We start from the raw sequence: 21454 nt of genomic DNA on the forward strand, positions 1-21454 counted from the left end.
TTTATGTATTAATTAGCCATAAATATCAAAGCACCAACTGAACTCTTCTTCACAGTGCTGACTGATTCAGCTCCAATACTGAGAAGTTTTCAAATGCACAGCCTACAGATTCGGGAAGAAGACACACAACTATTGTCTGCAAACAGTATTCTAGATGCAGCATACCTGCGCATTACACTGGGTGAATTGGCAGGGCTGTCCTCATCATTGTCCTCACCCTTGGACTGGGGTGCCCCTGCAGGGGTGGCCTGGGGCAAGGACAAGGGGCTGGTGGTGACTGCTGCTGGCACCCCCTGTTCTGCTGCCTCCCGTAGCAGCAGCTCCTCTTCTTCCTCTGAAGAGTCATCACCAATGTATGCACACTCGTGCAGGTGCTTATGTCCGCGGATCACAATCAGTGAGGCACCAGGCCATCTGTGAATATGTACCTCATTATTATGCTATCAAATCTCATTTACTCTAATACTACAAACACACACATTGGATCAAAGGTTCCAGAAAAAAGGGTACCTATGAAAGAACTGTAATGAGAACATATTACCAGAGAAAGGCAAATATCATTTATTGTTTTATTACAATACATTAACTGCATACTAACAATAATGGTGGTTTTGCAAATGCAGTCTCATCCCATGGAAATTAGTTTTTCCCTGTTTATTCTTGAAATGTTTGGAAATGATTATCTAAGATGTACAAGATGAAAGCGCATTCAAGGAGAAAACCAATTTTAAAAATATACAGTGAGTGTTTACCTTTACTCCTTCCATGTCAGTTAATGCTTCTAGATTTATCTTAGGAACCGAGATGAATTACAAGTAATGAGAAATAACTTGAACTATCAGGAACTGACAAGGATTACAAGCACTGGGATATGACACAGTGAAATGAATTCACTGTGCAATTTGAAGAAGCTATATGAAGTTGTATATTGGGAAAAAAAAATCAACTCTTTGTGATGAGTTCAGACTGTCTGGCAAAGTGAGATTATAGCACATGTATTTGGAATTTATGGACAGAACACTGTCAGCTGAGAGTAATTATGCTGCACTATTATGAGTATGTTCTTTTTTCACATACGCCATTTTCAGCAGGAGAATACAATTCAGTGTCATTAAAGAACTTTATGAGATCTCCAAATTCTAATTAGATCTTAAAGGATTCGTTATATAAGTCCTGATCCACCACATATCTTTAATTCATCACATGCATTCATTTCAGAGCACCATCCACTCCAAAACAACTGCACACGAATATACAAGCAGACATATTTAAAGACAAAGAGTTTGGGCAGAGGCAAAGATGTTGTTGAATGAAAGGTGAGGTATGAGTGGCAGCAACTTGAAATTAGCGGAGATTGAGGCCTGGTGGATAACGGGAAGAGAGGATATATTGAAGAGCAAGTTCCCATCTCCGGAGTTCGGATAGGTTGGTGTTTGTGGGAAGTATCCAGATAACCCGGACGGTGTAACACTGTGCCAAGATGTGCTGGCCGTGCACCAAGGCATGTTTAGCCACACGGTGATCCTCATTACCAACAAACACTGTCTGCCTGTGTCCATTCATGCGAATGGACAGTTTGTTGCTGGTCATTCCCACATAGAATGCATCACAGTGTAGGCAGGTCAGTTGGTAAATCATGTGGATGCTTTCACACGTGGCTCTGCCTTTGATCGTGTACACCTTCCGTGTTACAGGACTGGAGTAGGTGGTGGTGGGAGGGTGCATGGGACAGGTTTTACACCGAGGGTGGTTACAAGGGTAGGAGCCAGAGGGTAGGGAAGGTGGTTTGGGGATTTCATACGGAAACGTCCACCTAACCTTCGTAACCTCCTAGTTCATCCCTATGAAATCCCCATTTCAGGGCAGGATTTGTGGAAGTCGTATCCCTGCTGGAGAGCCACATTCAGAGTCTGATCCAGTCCCGGAAAGTGTCCTGTCACAAGTGGGGCACTTTTGGGGTTCTTCTGTGGGAGGTTCTGGGTTTGAAGGGATGAGGAAGTGGCTCTGGTTATTTGCTTCTGTGCCAGGTTGGGAGGGTAGTTGCGGGATGCGAAAGCTGTTTTCAGGTTGTTGGTGTAATGGTTCACGGATTCCGGACTGGAGCAGATTCGTTTGCCACGAAGACCTAGGCTGTAGGGAAGGGACCGTTTGATGTGGAATGGGTGGCAGCTGTCATAATGGAGGTACTGTTGCTTGTTGGTGGGTTTGATGTGGACGGACGTGTGAAGCTGGCCATTGGACAGATGGAGGTCAACGTCAAGGAAAGTGGCATGGGATTTAGAGTAGGACCAGGTGAATCTGATGGAACCAAAGGAGTTGAGGTTGGAGAGGAAATTCTGGAGTTCTTCTTCACTGTGAGTTCAGATCATGAAGATGTCATCAATAACTCTGTACCAAACTTTGGGTTTGCGGGCCTGGGTAACCAAGAAGGCTTCCTCTAAGCGATCCATGAATAGGTTGGCGTACGAGGGGGCCATCCTGGTACCCATGGCTGTTCCCTTTAATTGTTGGTATGTCTGGCCTTCAAAAGTGAAGAAATTGTGGGTCAGGATGAAGCTGGCTAAGGTAATGAGAAAAGAGGTTTTAGGTAGGGTGGCAGGTGATCGGCGTGAAAGGAAGTGCTCCATCGTAGCAAGGCCCTGGATGTGCGGAATATTTGTGTATAAGGAAGTGGCATCAATGGTTACAAGGATGGTTTCCGGGGGTAACAGACTGGGTAAGGATTCCAGGCGTTCGAGAAAGTGGTTGGTGTCTTTGATGAAGGATGGGAGACTGCATGTAATGGGTTGAAGGTGTTGATCTACGTAGGCAGAGATACGTTCTGTGGGGGCTTGGTAACCAGCTACAATGGGGCAGCCGGGATGATTGAGTTTGTGAATTTTAGGAAGAAGGTAGAAGGTAGGGGTGCGGGGTGTCGGTGGGGTCAGGAGGTTGATGGAGTCAGGTGAAAGGTTTTGTAGGGGGCCTAAGTTTCTGAGGATTCCTTGAAGCTCCGCCTGGATATCAGGAATGGGATTACCTTGGCAAACTTTGTATGTGGTGTTGTCTGAAAGCTGACGCAGTCCCTCAGCCACATACTCCCGACGATCAAGTACCACTGTCGTGGAACCCTTGTCTACCGGAAGAATGACGATGGAATGGTCAGCCTTCAGATCACGGATAGCCTGGGCTTCAGCAGTGGTGATGTTGGGAGTAGGATTAAGGTTTTTTATGAAGGATTGAGAGGCAAGGCTGGAAGTCAGAAATTCCTGGAAGATTTGGAGGGGGTGATTTTGAGGAAGAGGAGGTGGGTCCCGCTGTGACGGAGGACGGAACTGTCCCAGGCAGGGTTCAATTTGGATAGTGTCTTGGGGAGTTGGATCATTAGGAGTAGGATTAGGATCATTATTATTCGTGGCAAAGTGATATTTCCAGCAGAGAGTACGAGTGTAGGACAGTAAATCTTTGACGAGGGCTGTTTGGTTGAATCTGGGAGTGGGGCTGAAGGTGAGGCCTTTGGATAGGACAAAGGTTTCGGATTGGGAGAGAGGTTTGGATGAAAGGTTAACTACTGAATTAGGGTGTTGTGGTTCCAGATTGTGTTGATTGGAATTTTGAGGTTTTGGAGGGAGTGGAGCTGGAAGTGGGAGATTGAGTAGATGGGAGAGACTGGGTTTGTGTGCAATGAGAGGAGGTTGAGGGGGAAACCAGGAGATTGGATAGTTTTTTAAGGTGGAGGGTGGCATGCTGTTCTAATTTGCAGTTAGCCTGTAGGAGGATGCTCTGAACAGCCAGTGTGGATGTGGGAGAGGAAAGATTGAGGACTTCTATTAAGGATAGGAGTTGACGGGTGTGTTCATTGGCTGAGTTGATGTGTAGGTGAAGGATTAGGTGGGTGAGGGCAATGGATTGTTCAGTTTGGAACTGGTATAGGGACTGGTGGAAATAAGGGTTGCAGCCATAGATGGGAACTTTAAGTGTGAGGCCTTTGGGGGTAATGCCAAATGTCAAACAAGCCTGAGAAAATAAAATATGGGAGTGTAATCTGGCTAGGGCGAAGGCATGTTTGCAGAGGGAATGTAAATAAAACTTAATGGGGTCGTTGTGGGGGTGTTGTGAGGGTGACATGGTATTAGAAGGTGGAAAGTGTAACATGAGGCTGAAATGAAAATAAAAATACAGGGCTATTACAAATGATTGAAGCGATTTCTTAAATTCACTGTAGCTCCATTCATTGACATATGGTCACGACACACTACAGATACGTAGAAAAACTCATAAAGTTTTGTTCGGCTGAAGCCGCACTTCAGGTTTCTGCCGCCAGAGCGCTCGAGAGCGCAGTGAGACAAAATGGCGACAGGAGCCGAGAAAGCGTATGTCGTGCTTGAAATGCACTCACATCAGTCAGTCATAACAGTGCAACGACACTTCAGGACGAAGTTCAACAAAGATCCACCAACTGCTAACTCCATTCGGCGATGGTATGTGCAGTTTAAAGCTACTGGATGCCTCTGTAAGAGGAAATCAATGGGTCGGCCTGCAGTGAGCGAAGAAACGGTTGAACGCGTGCGGGCAAGTTTCACGTGTAGCCTGCGGAAGTCGAAGAATAAAGCAAGCAGGGAGCTAAACGTACCACAGGATGGTGCTCCACTGCACTTCCATCATGATGTTCGGCATTTCTTAAACAGGAGATTGGAGAACCGATGGATCAGTCGTGGTGGAGATCATGATCAGCAATTCATGTCATAGCCTCCACGCTCTCCCGACTTAACCCCATGTAATTTCTTTCTGTGGGGTTATGTGAAAGATTCAGTGTTTAAATCTCCTCTACCAAGAAATGTGCCAGAACTGCGAGCTCGCATCAACGATGCTTTCGAACTCATTGATGGTAACATGCTGCGCCGAGGGTGGGAGGAACTTGATTATCGGCTTGATGTCTGCCGAATCATTTGTGAATTCCTAAAAAAACTTTTTGAGTTTTTGTATGTGTGTGCAAAGCATTGTGAAAATATCTCAAATAATAAAGTTATTGTAGAGCTGTGAAATCGTTTCAATCATTTGTAATAACCCTGTATATGGGGAGAGATAAAGGTGAACTAGAAAGCAACTGGAGATCTGGTGCGAAAAAGTGTTGGTTAAAGCTGGGCTATGTTGATCCTGTGGTGAACTTGTGTAGGTAGACAACGATGTGCATAAACGTCAGGTGATTGTGTTGCCGCCAAAACACGTTAAAGGGTGGAGAAATTCGGGAAAATTTCGAAAAAAACTACGTGTAAATGTATTAAAAGGAGTGGTTTTGTGGTGGCAGATTATGAAAATGAGGCTAACAATTGTCTGACGAAGAAATAATGACGTTAAAACTTGTGGGAAGCGGAAAAAAAATGATCAGTGATGTGAGAAAAACGGAAATGGGAATAAAGCAAAAGTTATTAGAACTAGCCGAAATGGTTGTTTAATAGGTGAAAGGAACTGTTTGTGAACTAGAAACGGTGGATTTTATAGCAGCAGTAGTGTTGAAAGCGGAAAAAAATTTTTTTTGGTTATGGTTTGGAAATGGGTTACGTATTATTACGTATTATGTATTATTGAGTACGTATCGGCGGGATAAGATTGTATAGTAGATTACGGTAAAAAGGAGAAGGTGAACACAAAGTGAAACTACTGGCAAAAACAGAAAGAGAAAATAAGACGACAGAAAATATTTCGAAATGCAACAGTGACAATAACAAACGTAATTGTTGGGTTCAAATTAATGATATGAATATAATACAGGGAAACATTCCACGTGGGAAAAATATATCTAAAAACAAAGATGATGAGACTTATCAAACAAAGGCGCTGGCAGGTCGATAGACACACAAACATACACACAAAATTCAAGCTTTCGCAACAAACGGTTGTTTCATCAGGATAGAGGGAAGGAGAGGGAAAGACGAAAGGATGTGGGTTTTAAGGGAGAGGGTAAGGAGTCATTCCAATCCCGGGAGCAGAAAGACTTACCTTAGGGGGAAAAAAGGACAGGTATACACTCGCACACACACACACATATCCATCTGCAACAATCGTTTTCATAATATTGTTGTTATTCCATCTGGATTTTCCAATGTTTAAATGTAAAATATGCTATTTTTTGACAACTGCAGCACAGCAGAGGGGGTAACAGAAATAACTGAAATTTGGCCTGCATTTGACCTATGGTGATACAAAGAATAATGAAACATATAGAGGGAAAAGATATTAACACATGGTATCAAATGTTATAGTCTTCAAATATGTCCGTAATAAATAATATGTACCTGATAACAAAATTCCAATGCATTCTTTCCCTTTGTTATGGGTATTACCTTGCATTATCTGCAGTTAAAGAGGGTTGCCATTTGTGTAAATTGTCAGTGTATTGCCTCTATTCTATTGACAGGTGTTTGATGTTTGCAAACTGTCACATTATATGTCACAGGCAGAGAGAGCAATTATAATTCATTCAAATAACTGACTAACTGCGGCAGGCTGACTTCAACAATTTTACTGGTTTCCTTATGGCATCATCCGGTTCTAGGTGGATGCTCACTTAATAATGTCTTATGAAATAATTTTCTGAGGTAACTCACCACTTAGAGAGGAAGTACTGATTGCAGAAAAGTGATCAGTAAGAATAATATTGGGTTTCACCTATCCTCTTCAAGGATTTAGGCATTTTAACTAGACAAGCACAATACTGCTAATGAAATTTGTCATAAATAACCCATCACAATTTGTGAAGAACAGTGATATCCATACTTACAAAACTAAAGGAAAAACTGACCTTCATCACCCATTTTTAAAACTGTCAATGGCTCAGAAAGTAGTTTAATGTGCAGGAAGAAAAATTGTTGATGATGTGCCCAATAACATAAGATATAAACTGACTTGTTGCACATCTGTTCAGTCATTCAGTCAGTTAGTTAAATGTTCCATTAATCATATGAATGATTCCTTTATCAAAATGATGTGGAATGAGTCAGTTTACAGTATATGTGTACATGATTAGTGTTAACATTAATGAACACATTATAAAAGAATTATTCAAATGATATACAGAATATGTAACAAACTAACTTATCAACAAAAATAATCAATTTTTGAAAATATAATGTAATTTGACAGATAAAAAATTTACTCACCAAGCAGTGGCAGGAAAAAACACATACAAAGATATTGAAATTTGTAAGCTATCAGAGCTGGTAGCTCCTCTTTCTCGTAAAAGGGTTGAAAGGAGAAGGAAGAGCTGTGAAGAAAAAGGGTTGGGTGATACATATAGCTCCTGATACTTACGGCATTTGAGTTTTTTGACAAGTTAGGTGCCTTATGATGTGACTATTTGCTTGTGAAACGATAGTACATGAATTAAAAATCAAAACAAATTATGTGACACACCTGTGTGGTGAAACTGACATCATCTATACAGTAAATTTAAGAACAGCTGAGTAAATGCCTTTACAAAGCTTAAATTGAAAATTAATTTTATTTATACATACCAATTAAATGTCCAAAGTTATAAGAATGAAGTGTATCATTGGCTTATATTTGTTTAATTATAACACTAATTACATTACCAAAATGATATATTGAAGTTATGAATTACATCATGAAACCAAATTACAGGGTTATGAAGTTTGAGTAATTTTAATCAAACATAATCCAATTGCTAAGAAAATTTTCCACACCAATTCGATTAATTTCATTTTTTTTAGTCCAGGCCTGTGTTAAGTTACTTTGAAGGGTACTAAAACTGCTTTTGTCTGATAGTTAAATACACATAAGTAGAACAAAACGCAATTAAATTATTCACTAGAAATTTAAAACACTTTGTTTTTCAGTACCACTTATCACACTTTGGACATCAATCGTGGTGAACTGTCATCATGCAAGCCCATTCAGACATGCCTCACTAGTTGTATTCCTTAAGGTATGCCTTGATCCTCTTAAGGGTGAAGAAACTGCATGCATTCATGGCCATTGTCAGTGGTAGAGTTGTCAAGAGTTGTAGAAACTGAAGCAAATTAAGATACAACTGACAGTCACAGACAGACAAAGCTTCCATTGCAGTGTGAGGCAATTGCTCAGGTTGACTCAGATGTTGATCAAAGAGTTTTAACTGAGCTGTTGTCATTTTTAAATCAGCAACTAATGGATCTGTAGCACAAAATGAAAGGGGTTTTGCAACTCCATTAATAATACCTATGTCTTCAGTTTTTGTGGTAGAAGCCAATTAAAACTGCTAAAAAGTTCATAATGTATTAAGAACCAATCTGGAAGTGAACAATAAAGTCATCCCGAGAGGATATGAAGACATATACTTTATACTAACCCTCAATATCATCACTGGTATCCTGATTTGCATGCTGTTCTTCCTTGGCAGAAATGCGCGGTTGCTTGATTTCAGTGTCACTGGCAGAAGCTAATTGCTTGTCACCTAAGAAAAGCTGGCTGAAAGTAGCCACATTTTCTCTCACTGCCAACAGTTCCCTTTTGAGAATCCTTGGCTATGTTGATTAACTCTGCAAAAATATGCATCTTGGAGCTGAAGTTGCCAACAGATGGACTCACCCAGTGCAAACAGTTCAGAAACTATAACCAAGAAGATGATATAATCTCCCATGCTGATGGCTGCTAAGAGATTCATGGCATCATGGGATGTCATCTTGTTGACAAGTTCTTGAATCTTCCCAAAGTTGAAACACCATCATATATTTCCTTGAAGACTTGCATGCTGCGAAGATGCTGAGTTAATCTAGTGAGAGTGGTATGTTTCAGGCTTCTGACTCAAACATCAGTTAATGATTCAAGGGCATCATTTAATATTTGTATACACTTTGGGGGCCTAAAGAAATTACCTCCCATTTCCAGTGTTCCTACTGAATTCCTGATAAGTGGAATATAGAATGTGTTAGTGACTACCAAATTGAAATTATGAGCTGCACAATGAGAATATACAGCTAAAGGGCAGTCTTGTTGTATGAACGCATGAGCCCCATGGGCTTTTGTGACAGCCATGCTACACCATCATAGCCCTGTCCTCACAAAAATCACACATGAAGACCAAATTTTACCAAGTTTTCAATTATAGATCCAGCTAATTTTTTGCCAGTCACATCAAACACTATTCCCACAATATCAGAAGTTTCGTCTACAAGAATCATGAAACCTCTGGCATAATAAATGCAGTCCTTCTGAGCAATCCCTCTCAGGAGTTTGTTATTGATGCAACTGATGATATGATTTTGGACTGGGACACTCGTGTACTTTTTGCATTTACCAGTTCCTTCCAAACTTGCTCATAGGTTTTTTCTGCATTTGACATGATATTTTAGAATGATGTGAAAGTTAAGCATGTTTTTGTCACTTTGTTTGTAAACTTCAATAAGTCTTAAGTTCTTATGTCTTCTTAATACAGTCTCCAGATGGACACAGAGAATCTCTGCCTTAGTGTCAGGGAGTATGTGTTTTCTATTTTTTTCACTTGATCCACCAAGCCTTTGTACAGACAATGTTTTATATCTTTTGTCTTGTTCATCATGATGTGAACAAAACTGACACAATTGGTTACAGCAGCCTTACGGTAAGTGTAGATTACGTGGCTGTTGAAATGTTTAAGAGAGGGTTTCCACTTTGAAAACTTGGAGGTTATTATGTGTGCAAACTAAGACGATACATGGCGCAGTGACTGATGAGAGCAACTGTAAATAGGAAATGCATTTACTGTTGCTTCCATCAGCCACTGCACCAAGTGTCAACTTATTTTGCACAATTAGTACCAGGTCTGCAACATTTTGATGACTACCTTTACTCTAACTTGTCTTAGAGAAAAGTGCACAATACTTACAGAAGGCACCATCCTCTTTAGAAGAGTATTCTAACCAATGTATTTCTCCAGCTAATTTAGGTTGAACTTACAATATTGACCACTTTTGCAAAGTAAGGGGAAATTTTTAAGTTGTGTTGGGCACAAATAGGTTTTAGAAATATTGTAGCTTCATGTGGTCATCAACTTTTTCATTATTAGATAGCAAACAAGCAATTATGTTATATAACTTTCCCAGTGAGATCTTGACATGTGGAATAATCGGGTCTACTGCTGGATGTTTGTGTTGCTCTGGCACAATATTTCGGCCACATAACTAGTTGCCTTCTTCAGGTGCTACCTGTCAGTCTCAGGTAGCACCTGAAGAAGGCAATGAATTACGTGGCCGAAATATTGTGCCAGAGTGACACAAACATCCGGCAGTAGACCCAATTATTCCACATGTCAATTATGTTATACTTACTGTCTGCTGGTGGATTGTCAAAGCTTGATGTGTCAATGAAAGATGTTGGGTTTGGTTGAGGACTAACAAAGAGGATTGTGAATGAGCAACAATTCTTCTATTGTTTGAAAACAGCAGCAGTGGCAGCTGTGGTGGATCATCCATTCTCCCAGCCAGAGAGGACAGAGTGTCTTCTAGTCATGATGTTTTAGGGAAGTAGTTCAAAATGTTTGCACTTTGTTTTGTGATGCATTGTCTTAGCTCTCAAAATCAAGATTTCACTATATTACCTTCAATAGCACTGGTTACTGCAACACTCTTATATCAACAATTTAACAACTTATAGTAGTAGTAGTAGTAGTAGTAGTAGTAGTAGTAGCCTTATTCATCTGTAGATCTCTTTTTACATGGATATAGAACATGTCAAAGAATTTACAAGTTTAGATCAATTTAAAATAAGCTAATTCATATACACATGTATTTACAGACATCTAGTTAGAGACCTATGAATAAATTATTAAATAATGTAATGCCACACTGTTCACTCATATCTCACTATCAGTCACTGCACACACTATATACACATTGTTTCACAACATTTCACTCACTACACACACACACACACACACACACACACACACACACACACACACACACACACTGGTGATCTCTGGGCCATTTTCTGTACCGCAATTTTCCATTTGCTCTCTTGAAAAACTGAGTCAGCATCCCTCCATAATGAGTGAAGTATTGGGCTCAGAAAGAGGAAGAGGTGTTAGTAGTGTGCTATGCATAGCTTGGGGGTAGAAAGGAAAAAAGAAGGGGAAAAAACATAAAGTGAAGGTGTTGTGTGGAATGTTGGATGTTCTATAATCATCATCATTATTATTATTATTTATTTGTATAATATTTTTTATCAAACCCTTGCTCTCTTTTTATATAAGTAATCCTTCAATGTATAAAATGTATTGCGTAACAGGTACTTTTTAGCTGCCTTTTTAAATAAGTGTATTTTTGCAGTTTCTTTTATCTCTTTTGGTAATTTATTGTACAGTTTTATTCCTTGGTAGAAAATGCTGTTTTGAGTTTCATGTTTATTTTTTCTTGGCAAAAGTAAGTTGAGTCTATCTCTTGTTGCATGGTCATGGACAGAGCTGTTTGTACAGTAATTACCAATGTTATTTTTGATTTGTACAACTGACTGGTAAATGTATTCACATGGAGCAGTTAAAATCCCCAGTGTTTGGAACAGATCTTTACAATGAGCTTGACTAGTATTTTTGGTTATTATTCTTATGGCTCTTTCCTGGAGTTTGAAAACTGTGTTCATATTTTGTGCATTTGTTCCCCAAAAAAGAATGCCATAGCTAAGAATTGAGTGTACATATGAATAATATGTAACTAAAAGACACTGCATGTTACATACTGATGATAGGATTCTAAGGGGATAACATGCTAATACCATTCTGTTTGCAAGTACCTTTGTGTGTACATACCACTTCAACTGAGAATCAATATTCATTCCTAGAAATCTTGCATTTATTACGCAGTCTGTAGTGGTGCCATCTACATTTAATTTAACATTGTCATTTTTCCTCTTCAAACTGAAATTCATGGAATTAGTTTTCTTTATGTACAATGACACTTTATTGCTTATTGACCAATCATAAACTTCCTTGCGAGTTTCATTTGCTTTCTCAGCAAGGAGTTCTCATGTTTTCTCAGTGACTATAATATTGCTGTCATCAGTGAAGAGAATTTTTTCACCATGAGTAACACTGCTGGGAAAGTCATTGATGTATATCAGGAACAGTACGGGTCCTAATATGCTACCTTGCAGAATCCCTGTATTAATGTATTTTGATTCTAATAAGTGTTTTACTAAATGTTTAGATCTATTTGAAGTATGTGTTATCTCTACTCTTTGTACCCTATCTCTTAGGTATGATCAAAACCAGTCATTAGCTACTGCTCTTATTCCTAATGCTTCTAATTTATTTAATGGAATCTTGTGGTCGAATGTATCAAACGCCTTAGAAAGATCCAAAAATATGCCTGCGACACACTCATCTTTAGCAAGAGCATCAAGTACAACTTCTGTGAATTCTATTATGGCTGACTTGATACTTTTGCCACTTTGGAAACCAGACTGTGATGTGTTTAAAAGATTGTATTTATTCAGGTAATTCATTAGTCTGTCTTTCATAATTTCTTCTATTATTTTTGAGAATGCTGACAGCATGGAAATGGACCAGTAATTTTCTATGTCTTCTGCATTACCTTTCTTAAGTAAAGGTACAACTCTTGCCTGTTTTAACTGCTCTGGAAATGTCCCTGATGTGAAGGATTCATTTATTATATTTGTTAAGGGGGCCTTGTTAAATCCCTAAGCATTGTTTCAGTAAACACATTGGTGCCTCATCTAAGCCTACTGACATTTTATTTTTTAGTTTTTGAACAGTTTTATTGACTTCATTCTCTGTGGTTGGAAGTAACACCATTGTATTTAGTGCAACATTATTTACAGGTGTTATATTTGTTTTAGGGAATTTTTGCTGTAAGTTCTCTGCAATACATGAAAAATGCTCATTTACATAGTTTGCTAAGTGTTGTGGATCATTTATTACCTTATCCCCCTCCCTTAGCAGTAAGTTGTTCTGCATTTGTTTGCTTGTAATGCAGAGAATCATGTACAAAACAAACTAGAATATTTCCTGGCCTGGTCTGAGAAAGTGTCCACCATCTCTATAAAGTGCATTGTTTCTGTATTCATTGACGTTCATTTACGGGTACTATAATATGATGAGAGTGGGCTCATAAACTTTGCATTTAATTCACCACTGATGTTAAATTGATGTGTAACTAAAAGAAAACTGAAAATATGTAATGTTACTATATAATGGAGCATGTTGTTTAAATAAATAATCTTTCATGGTTGTAAAAACTCTATTTACTACTAACCAATCACAACATACAACCACATCAGCTATCGGTGAGCCTCTTTTGTGTAGTGATTCATTCGGAAACACTCTGTTATTGACATACTCTAGCAGCATACTACCCGCTTCTTCATACATTCAAGAGACATATTTTTAACCCTTGTTTTCTACCCATAGTATTAAAATATTGTGTGCAGATAAGTAAGAAATACATGTTTATAATTTCACATTTCAGGGAAGAGGGTGGGGTGGGGAGGGGACTGGTGGGGGACTGGGCTTAAGCTGAGAAGCTCCCCTCCCCCACTTTAAATACACCAACAGAAGCAAATTATAGGAAAAGTAGGGTCAGGCCGAGAGTCATAGAAATCTTAAGAAAATGTAATCCATCTAAGGAACAAGTGGCTAGCAAAAAAATTTTCTACTGGTTCTTGACTACTGCTTGTCTGTTTGAAACCCTAAACAGGTTGGATTAATAGAGAAGACAGAAGATCAAACAGAGAGAAGCAAGTCTCATCCCTGGATCATTTAGTTAGCACATGAGCATTACAGAGATCCTCAACAAATTCCAGTGGCAGACACAAGAGAGGCACTGGGCATCACAATGAGATTTACTGTTGAAACTGCAAGAGCTTACAGTCCAGGAAGAGTCAGGCAATGTATCACTTCCTCCAACTTAGGTCTTTAAATGACAACTTCAGAAAAATTTGAGTAATAAGAGTTCAGATGAAGCATTACTGATAGTCCTTCATCCCACATGCTACTCCCGAATGGAACAGGGAAAGGCTGAAAGATACCTAGTGGTACCAGAATTCCCTCCAACACACACGTGGCTTGTGGAGTACACACGGCATAGTCATAAAGTTTTAAGTATCACCTCAAAAATTGAAGTTATATGCTTAATTTTCTGCTTGTTTACAGGTATGTATTTGCAGTCCTGATAACCTTGAAATCCTCACATCACAGTATCATGGCATGCCTCTAGAGGAGCCAAAACAGAATGGCACAGACTATTAATAAAGTCAAGTATTGTATGGTTTTTGTTATTGGCAGTGGAGGAAATGTTGCAGCTGTGTGAGACCAATTTGGATGACTTCTTTAGCTGCCCAGACATGCCTGACACAGCTGCAATGTGTTCACCACCACCAATAACGAATTATCATAAAAAACTCGATTCTATCAATCGTATGTGGCATTTTGTTCTTGCTCCTCTAGTGGTGCGCCACAATACTGTGACATGAGAATTCTGAGGGGTACCAGGACTGCAAATATAAACCTGTAAACAAACAAAAAATTAACTATGTAACATTATTTTTCCAAGATGACAATTAAAACTTGATGACCACCAATCACATACAGGGTGTTTCAAAAATGACCGGTATATTTGAAACGGCAATAAAAACTAAACGAGCAGCGATAGAAATACACCGTTTGTTGCAATATGCTTGGGACAACAGTACATTTTCAGGCGGACAAACTTTCAAAATTACAGTAGTTACAATTTTCAACAACAGATGGCGCTGCAAGAGATGTGAAAGATATAGAAGACAACGCAGTCTGTGGGTGCGCCATTCTGTACGTTGTCTTTCTGCTGTAAGCGTGTGCTGTTCACAATGTGCAAGTGTACTGTAGACAACATGGTTTATTCCTTAGAACAGAGGATTTTTCTGGTGTTGGAATTCCACCGCCTAGAACACAGTGTTGTTGCAACAAGACGAAGTTTTCAACGGAGGTTTAATGTAACTAAAGGACCGAAAAGCGATACAATAAAGGATCTGTTTGAAAAATTTCAACGGACTGGGAACGTGACGGATGAACGTGCTGGAAAGGTAGGGCGACCATGTACGGCAACCACAGAGGGCAACACGCAGCTAGTGCAGCAGGTGATCCAACAGCGGCCTCGGGTTTCCGTTTGCCATGTTGCAGCTGCGGTCCAAATGACGCCAACGTCCACGTATCGTCTCATGTGCCAGAGTTTACACCTCTATCCATACAAAATTCAAACGCGGCAACCTCTCAGCACCGCTACCATTGCTGCACGAGAGACATTCGCTAACGATATAGTGCACAGGATTGATGACGGCGATATGCATGTGGGCAGCATTTGGTTTACTGACGAAGCTTATTTTTACCTGGACGGCTTTGTCAATAAACAGAACTGGTGCATATGGGGAACTGAAAAGCCCCATGTTGCAGTCCCATCGTCCCTGCATCCTCAAAAAGTACTGGTCTGGGCCGCCATTTCTTCCAAAGGAATCATTGGCCCATTTTTCAGATCTGAAACGATTACTGCATCACGCTATCTGGACATTCTTCGTGAATTTGTGGTGGTACAAACTGCCTTAGACGACACTGCGAACACCTCGTGGTTTATGCAAGATGGTGCCTGGCCACATCGCATGGCCGACGTCTTTAATTTCCTGAATGAATATTTCGATGATCGTGTGATTGCTTTGGGCTATCCAAAACATACAGGAGGCGGCGTGGATTGGCCTCCCTATTCGCCAGACATGAACCCCTGTGACTTCTTTCTGTGGGGACACTTGAAAGACCAGGTGTACCGCCAGAATCCAGAAACAATTGAACAGCTGAAGCAGTACATCTCATCTGCATGTGAAGCCATTCTGCCAGACACGTTGTCAAAGGTTTCAGGTAATTTCATTCAGAGACTACACCATATTATTGCTACGCATGGTGGATATGTGGAAAATATCGTACTATCGAGTTTCCCAGACCGCAGCGCCATCTGTTGTTGAAAATTGTAACTACTGTAATTTCGAAAGTTTGTCTGCCTGAAAATGTACTGTTGTCCCAAGCATATTGCAACAAACGGTGTATTTCTATCGCTGCTCGTTTAGTTTTTATTGCCGTTTCAAATATACCGGTCATTTTTGAAACACCCTGTTTCTAGCTGGAGGACTGGGTGAAAGTTGTAGATTGAGGGGCCCACCTGGCACAGGTGGAAACGGTGATGGAGGAACCCTTGAGCAGGTAGTAGGCCCAGTACTCCTTGAAGTCATCGTCGAGTTCCAGATGCCGCACCATGGAAAGACGCACTGGTTGCGCTCGGATCTGGGGCAGCTCTGGCATCAGGAAAGCGTTGAAAGTCCTGTTGACACGCACCAGCTGCCTCTGTGGGCCGAGAAAATTAGTCAGATCAGTTACCTCCCAGCAGGATACATCCTTCATAAATTGGATCTATTGAGGACAGCATACATGTGTATAAGAATGAACAGAAGGCACATGCTCAACTTGAGGAAGGCTTTCTTTTCTTTTCTTTTTTGATCCCACAATCCTGAAGTTGGCATATGAGTAGCAACATGTTGAATGACAACCACTGGGAAGACCGCTGGAAAGCTGGAACCTTTCATAAGGAAGGCAGAAAAAAAAGAAGGAAATAATACATGATATTTTGAAGGAGATCTGTGAACAGGACGCTCAGTGGAAAGGTATCATAATATCATTCTGCTTACTGACACATAATGCTGGAAACTATTTGAGGGACAAAAAACAAATGTGTGGATCGTCGGACATACTTGAGTGCTTGATGTAATTATGAAAAGGATATATTACTGTACAGAACATACAACACATGTAAGCTAATTTCATTTCTAAACCATGATATGATGTAGCAAGTATGAGAGATATCTAAAAACAAGTCATGAAAGGAAAAAAATTAAAGAAGATAGTGAAAAAACATTATGCTCTGGAGGAAATGCCCACACGGTGTTTAGGTCCCATCCATTTGACCTTGCTGTTTCTCACTCACAGCTGCTACATAGACGTTTGGATGTTTAACGTTCTGTTATCACTAGGGTAGCATTTCCATACTGGCTATCTAGGAACCATAAAGGAGCCTGCACCATAAAAGTTAATAGAAAAATATCTTTCTTTTAACACTGTAAAAGTTGTAGACATAATTATTTTATATGAGCTTACTCAGATTAATTTTCAGTGGTCAAGGCTAGCAATCAACTTACAAATATTGTGCTCCTACATGTCAAATTCCCAGTGGTGCCCAATCAAACAGGTGCCACTCTGGTTGTGCTGATGAGATTGAAATTGAGAGCCCCATATATACCATAAACACCACCACCACTAAAAAATTGCTAAGGCTTTTACAAGAAAGACTAACAGAATTTTAGCCTGTCACTAGAGTGATCTTTTCCTTCTCTCCATGCAAAATATAATTATATTGCTATTTGTTTAAACATACCTGCAAATAACACGTCTATCTATATCGAGAAACAGAAAACAAATTCCACTTGTTTCTTATCATATACCAAGTAGTTTGTATACTGAATTACTATTACGAAACTGGGTGTTCTATTCCAGTGCAACCAAAATACAGCAGCAGATTTTAAGCATGTTTTTGTTCTCCTCATTTGAATGCCATCAGAAGCATAAAACCTTAAAAATGTCTGAAAAGAGTTGTATGCAAATGTATCAAGGGCTGCTAATGGAATCTTACTTGAAGACTTCAAACTTGTGATTCAACTGGGTGAAGTAAGTTACATGACTAAATTGAAGTCTGTAGAAAAACTGTTGGAGGACCAGCACTACTTCTGTCATTTCTGTGGTATCATGTACTGATATCATCCCATGGGCATCTCAGATTTGGCAATGGAGTTGCAAGTTTCCACCAGACACCAATAGCACTTATGCGGGATACGGTGGGCCCAACGGTGCATGCCTGCTGCGACACTTCTCCAGCGACACTGGACTACGAGCTCCACATGCCACCACTTTGTAGGACAACCAGCAGCAGTCAGTTAGCCAACTCAAACTTGGAGCCTCTTCACTACATGATGCTATGCAGACACTGCCTAGTCACAGTTTCAACGCCATCTTTTGTGTTCAGTTGAGAGAGCCTCATACATGTTGCTATTGTATTAGCTGGGCTCTTTTTCTTGCTGCACTATTTGTAACGAGTCTTGTAGAAAACTACAAGTAAAGCTTTTGTTTACAGTATTTACTTGTTTGCTCACCATTTCTGCTCCTATCCAGTTTTCCTATGACAATCAGAAAAGTGTTAAATAGTCAACAGCTAAAGGCTTGTTCAGAGAAGGGGCTGCCAATCGCAGTTGAGCATGGTAGACAAATGTACTGAAGAATGGCACTCATTGTGGGTGTCACCTGTGGTGCAGTAAAGTTGAGTAGCAAGTAGTTTTGATAACTATCAACTTTTGCTTTTATTTGCACTGTCTTCAAGGAAGTGAAGAAAGTGGTTACATCATATTAATAGTAAACTAGACAAATGTTGTGAATTTCACCATCTTTATAAAGAACTGTGGCCATGTGAAGGCCATTTCTTCAGTTATTTTCATATGTGTTGCAAACAATTTGAAACATTACACAAACTTATTTTACCTAAAATCTTGACTATCTGAAGCTGCACAATGTTAATTGTCTAGGCAAAATTTGTAAATGGGAAAAGAATTACAGATTTGAGAATTGTATTAAATTATGCTTTCTGAGGCAGATAGAAGGCAAGGTAGATGCATTGATCATGGATGACCAGTTTGACTTTAGAAGAGGTATAGACACATGAGAAGCAATACTCAGCTTACAATTAATTCTTGAGAAAAGACTAAAGAAGGGTCAAGACAAAAATATATTGTCTTCATTGACTTAGAAAAAGTGTTTAACAGGGTTGAGTGGTGACAACTTTGTAAGATGCTGTGAGAGAGTGGTATAAAGTATGAGGACAGAAGAGTAATGCAGAAACTGTATAGAGAAAAACTGGCTGTGTAAGCTGTGGAGAACATCAAGAAGAAGCCACAATTAAGTGGGATGTACGACAGCACTGTTCACTGTCTCCTGTCTTGTTCAATGGATACATTCAGAGGGAAATAATTGAAGCTAGAGAGAAATTAGAAGCTATAGGTGTGCAGTCCTAAAGCATCGACTGCTTACCAACCAGTACAGTGCCATGAAACAGCACCAAGAAGGTGCTGACCCACATGCCAATGGAAAGAGTGGGCAACACCACACCTCCAGGAAGACAGAGCTCAGTGCCTGCTGTCAACACTAATTTAAGAAGCCAACCATCAGTGGTCAGCCCAGTTTGGCCACAGACTTTGAGAGCATCAGTACAGAGTATTAGAAAGACTTTACTTAGCCTGTATTCTGTGATTAGTAATAGAGACTAAAGTACTTGCAAGTAGAAGGCACAGGTAGCCACTTTATAAAGAGAAGTTATGCTTACTTTCTTTCTAGAAGTAAAGTGTCCTTCTAATTGGTAAGTGTTTTGTACATATGATTTTGGATTCCTGCTACTGGTCATCATAACTTCCCTCCTCCTATGTTTGTGTTGGTGCTGACGTCCTGAGTAGCCGAAACAGCAATAGGAGGAATTAAAATTAATGGTAAGAAAATAGACAGCTGAGAGTTTCTGATGATATTACACGGTTAACTGAATATGCTGAACATTTAGAAGTGAATATGAAAATTAATGAAGGTAAAACAAAAAGCTTAGTGGTGAGCAGACAAAACACTGTTGCCCAATGCTCATTTAACAATGAGGAACTAGAGAATGTCGAAACCTAGGATGTAAAATTACATCAGACAGAAGGTCAAGGAAGGATACTGCAAACTGAACCCACCAGGCAAAAGCTGCTTTTAAGAAGAAAAGAAATCTTTCTTCTTCCTAACAGAGTCATTTAACAAAATAAACAAAAGTATATTAAACAAAATAAATAATTACCTATTCTTCTGGGATGAAAAACTTTGGTCATTTTGTTTATACTTCCCAACCTTCACAGACAGCCGCTGTGGGAATGTGACTGGCTCCTTATCAAATTTACCTGGAGGATTAATGAGGAGGATTGGTGTGCCGGCCAGTCTGGATGGGGTTTTTAGGCAGGTTCCCAAATCCCACTAGATGAACAGTGTGCTGGTATCCACATTGTGTGCTAGGTTCTTTCAGCTGCTGAAGAAAATTGTAGGATACAGACCTAAGACCAGCACTGGTTAACATGCCCTTATGGTGTGTGTATCTCCTTATTCCTCCTTATGCTTATCCCTTGCATGTACATAATTTGTTTGGAAAAGGCTTTAGTTGTGCATTCTGTATTTCATCGCTAAAAAACTGAACATGTCAGATTTTTGGCAACCCTAGTGTACAGGCCTAATTTCTAGATATATTACTGTCAGTTGGGCTATACTTTACTCAGTAATATTCATGTGGTGGTCTGTATTAGAGAAGTATGCATTTATTTATGAATATATGGAATAAATTAATAGTTGTTTGATTCACAGTCATTTAGTGCAGGTGCCCGCTTCCTGTTTAACCAGGATGTACTTGTAAGTGTGTATTTAGGCATGCCTTTTAGTGCAACAGTCTGCAGAGTTGGGCAGACTATCCACATCTTGCTGGTGCATGTTGCACGGAACTGAGGGCAAATCTATACCTGTGCAGGAAAGTGCATATGATGTTACGTGAATGCTGCTGATAGAAGCCAAAGTGTTCACTCACGTGTGTGCCTTCAAGCAGTGAAGATGTCTGCAGCTGTGCACTTCAATGCAATGCTCTGACTAATCAATTTTTAAAATAAAGAAGGTATAATAAGACAACTTGGTGCAAAGAACACTTGAGTGTTGCAATTTAACAATATGAGTTGAAGCCATGTCTTTTTGACAACATGAGTAAAGACTATCATAACAGGAATCAATGTGACACAACATTAAATGAAATATGCTGTATGATAAAAGCTGTTAAAAAGAGGGTACTCAGCAGACAACAGTAAAGGAAATTAAAAATAAAAACTCTGCATTCACAGTACTGTACCACTGGGAAAGACACATCATTGAGACCTCAAGGGGAAACTGTGCTGGCAGTGAGCATATTTAAGCACCAAAACGATAGTTTTTTGATAGACTTTGATTCACCAGTGGCTTAGAGCAGCAGATACCATCTCAGAAAAAGTGTACCGAGCAAGGTGGCACAGTGGTTAGCACTGCACTCATATCCGAGAGTCTGTATCCAACATCCAGATTTAGGTTTTCCTTAATTTCACTAAATCACAAAAGGCAAATGACAGGGTGGTTCCTTTGAAAGGGCACAGCCGATTTCCTTCCCCATCGCTGGAAGATTCCGAGTATGTGCTCCATTACTAATGACCTTGATGTCGACAATACATTTAAACCTAATCTTCCTTCTTCAAAAGAAGTAATTGGTTTTTCTCATCACAGTGTCCTGCTTCGTTAATTTTTGTTGTACATGGCCCAGTAGAAACCTCTAGTTATCCTCACCAG

At 39.8% G+C, this 21454-nt stretch overlaps 1 protein-coding gene across 1 annotated transcript in view; it reads right to left on the minus strand.

The window, feature by feature from the left end:
* The window catches only part of LOC124799146, a 311021-nt gene that overhangs the window by 57154 nt on the left and 232413 nt on the right, over positions 1-21454 (minus strand). The window contains exons 3-4 of the mRNA XM_047262684.1: positions 16149-16330; positions 166-414 (exon numbers count right to left, since the gene is read on the minus strand). Coding sequence (XP_047118640.1) covers positions 166-414; positions 16149-16330 — 431 coding nt within the window. The remainder of the gene's footprint in view (positions 1-165; positions 415-16148; positions 16331-21454) is intronic.

This window comes from Schistocerca piceifrons, chromosome 5 (assembly GCF_021461385.2).
Source record: "Schistocerca piceifrons isolate TAMUIC-IGC-003096 chromosome 5, iqSchPice1.1, whole genome shotgun sequence".
NCBI classification, from domain to species: Eukaryota; Metazoa; Arthropoda; class Insecta; order Orthoptera; family Acrididae; genus Schistocerca; species Schistocerca piceifrons.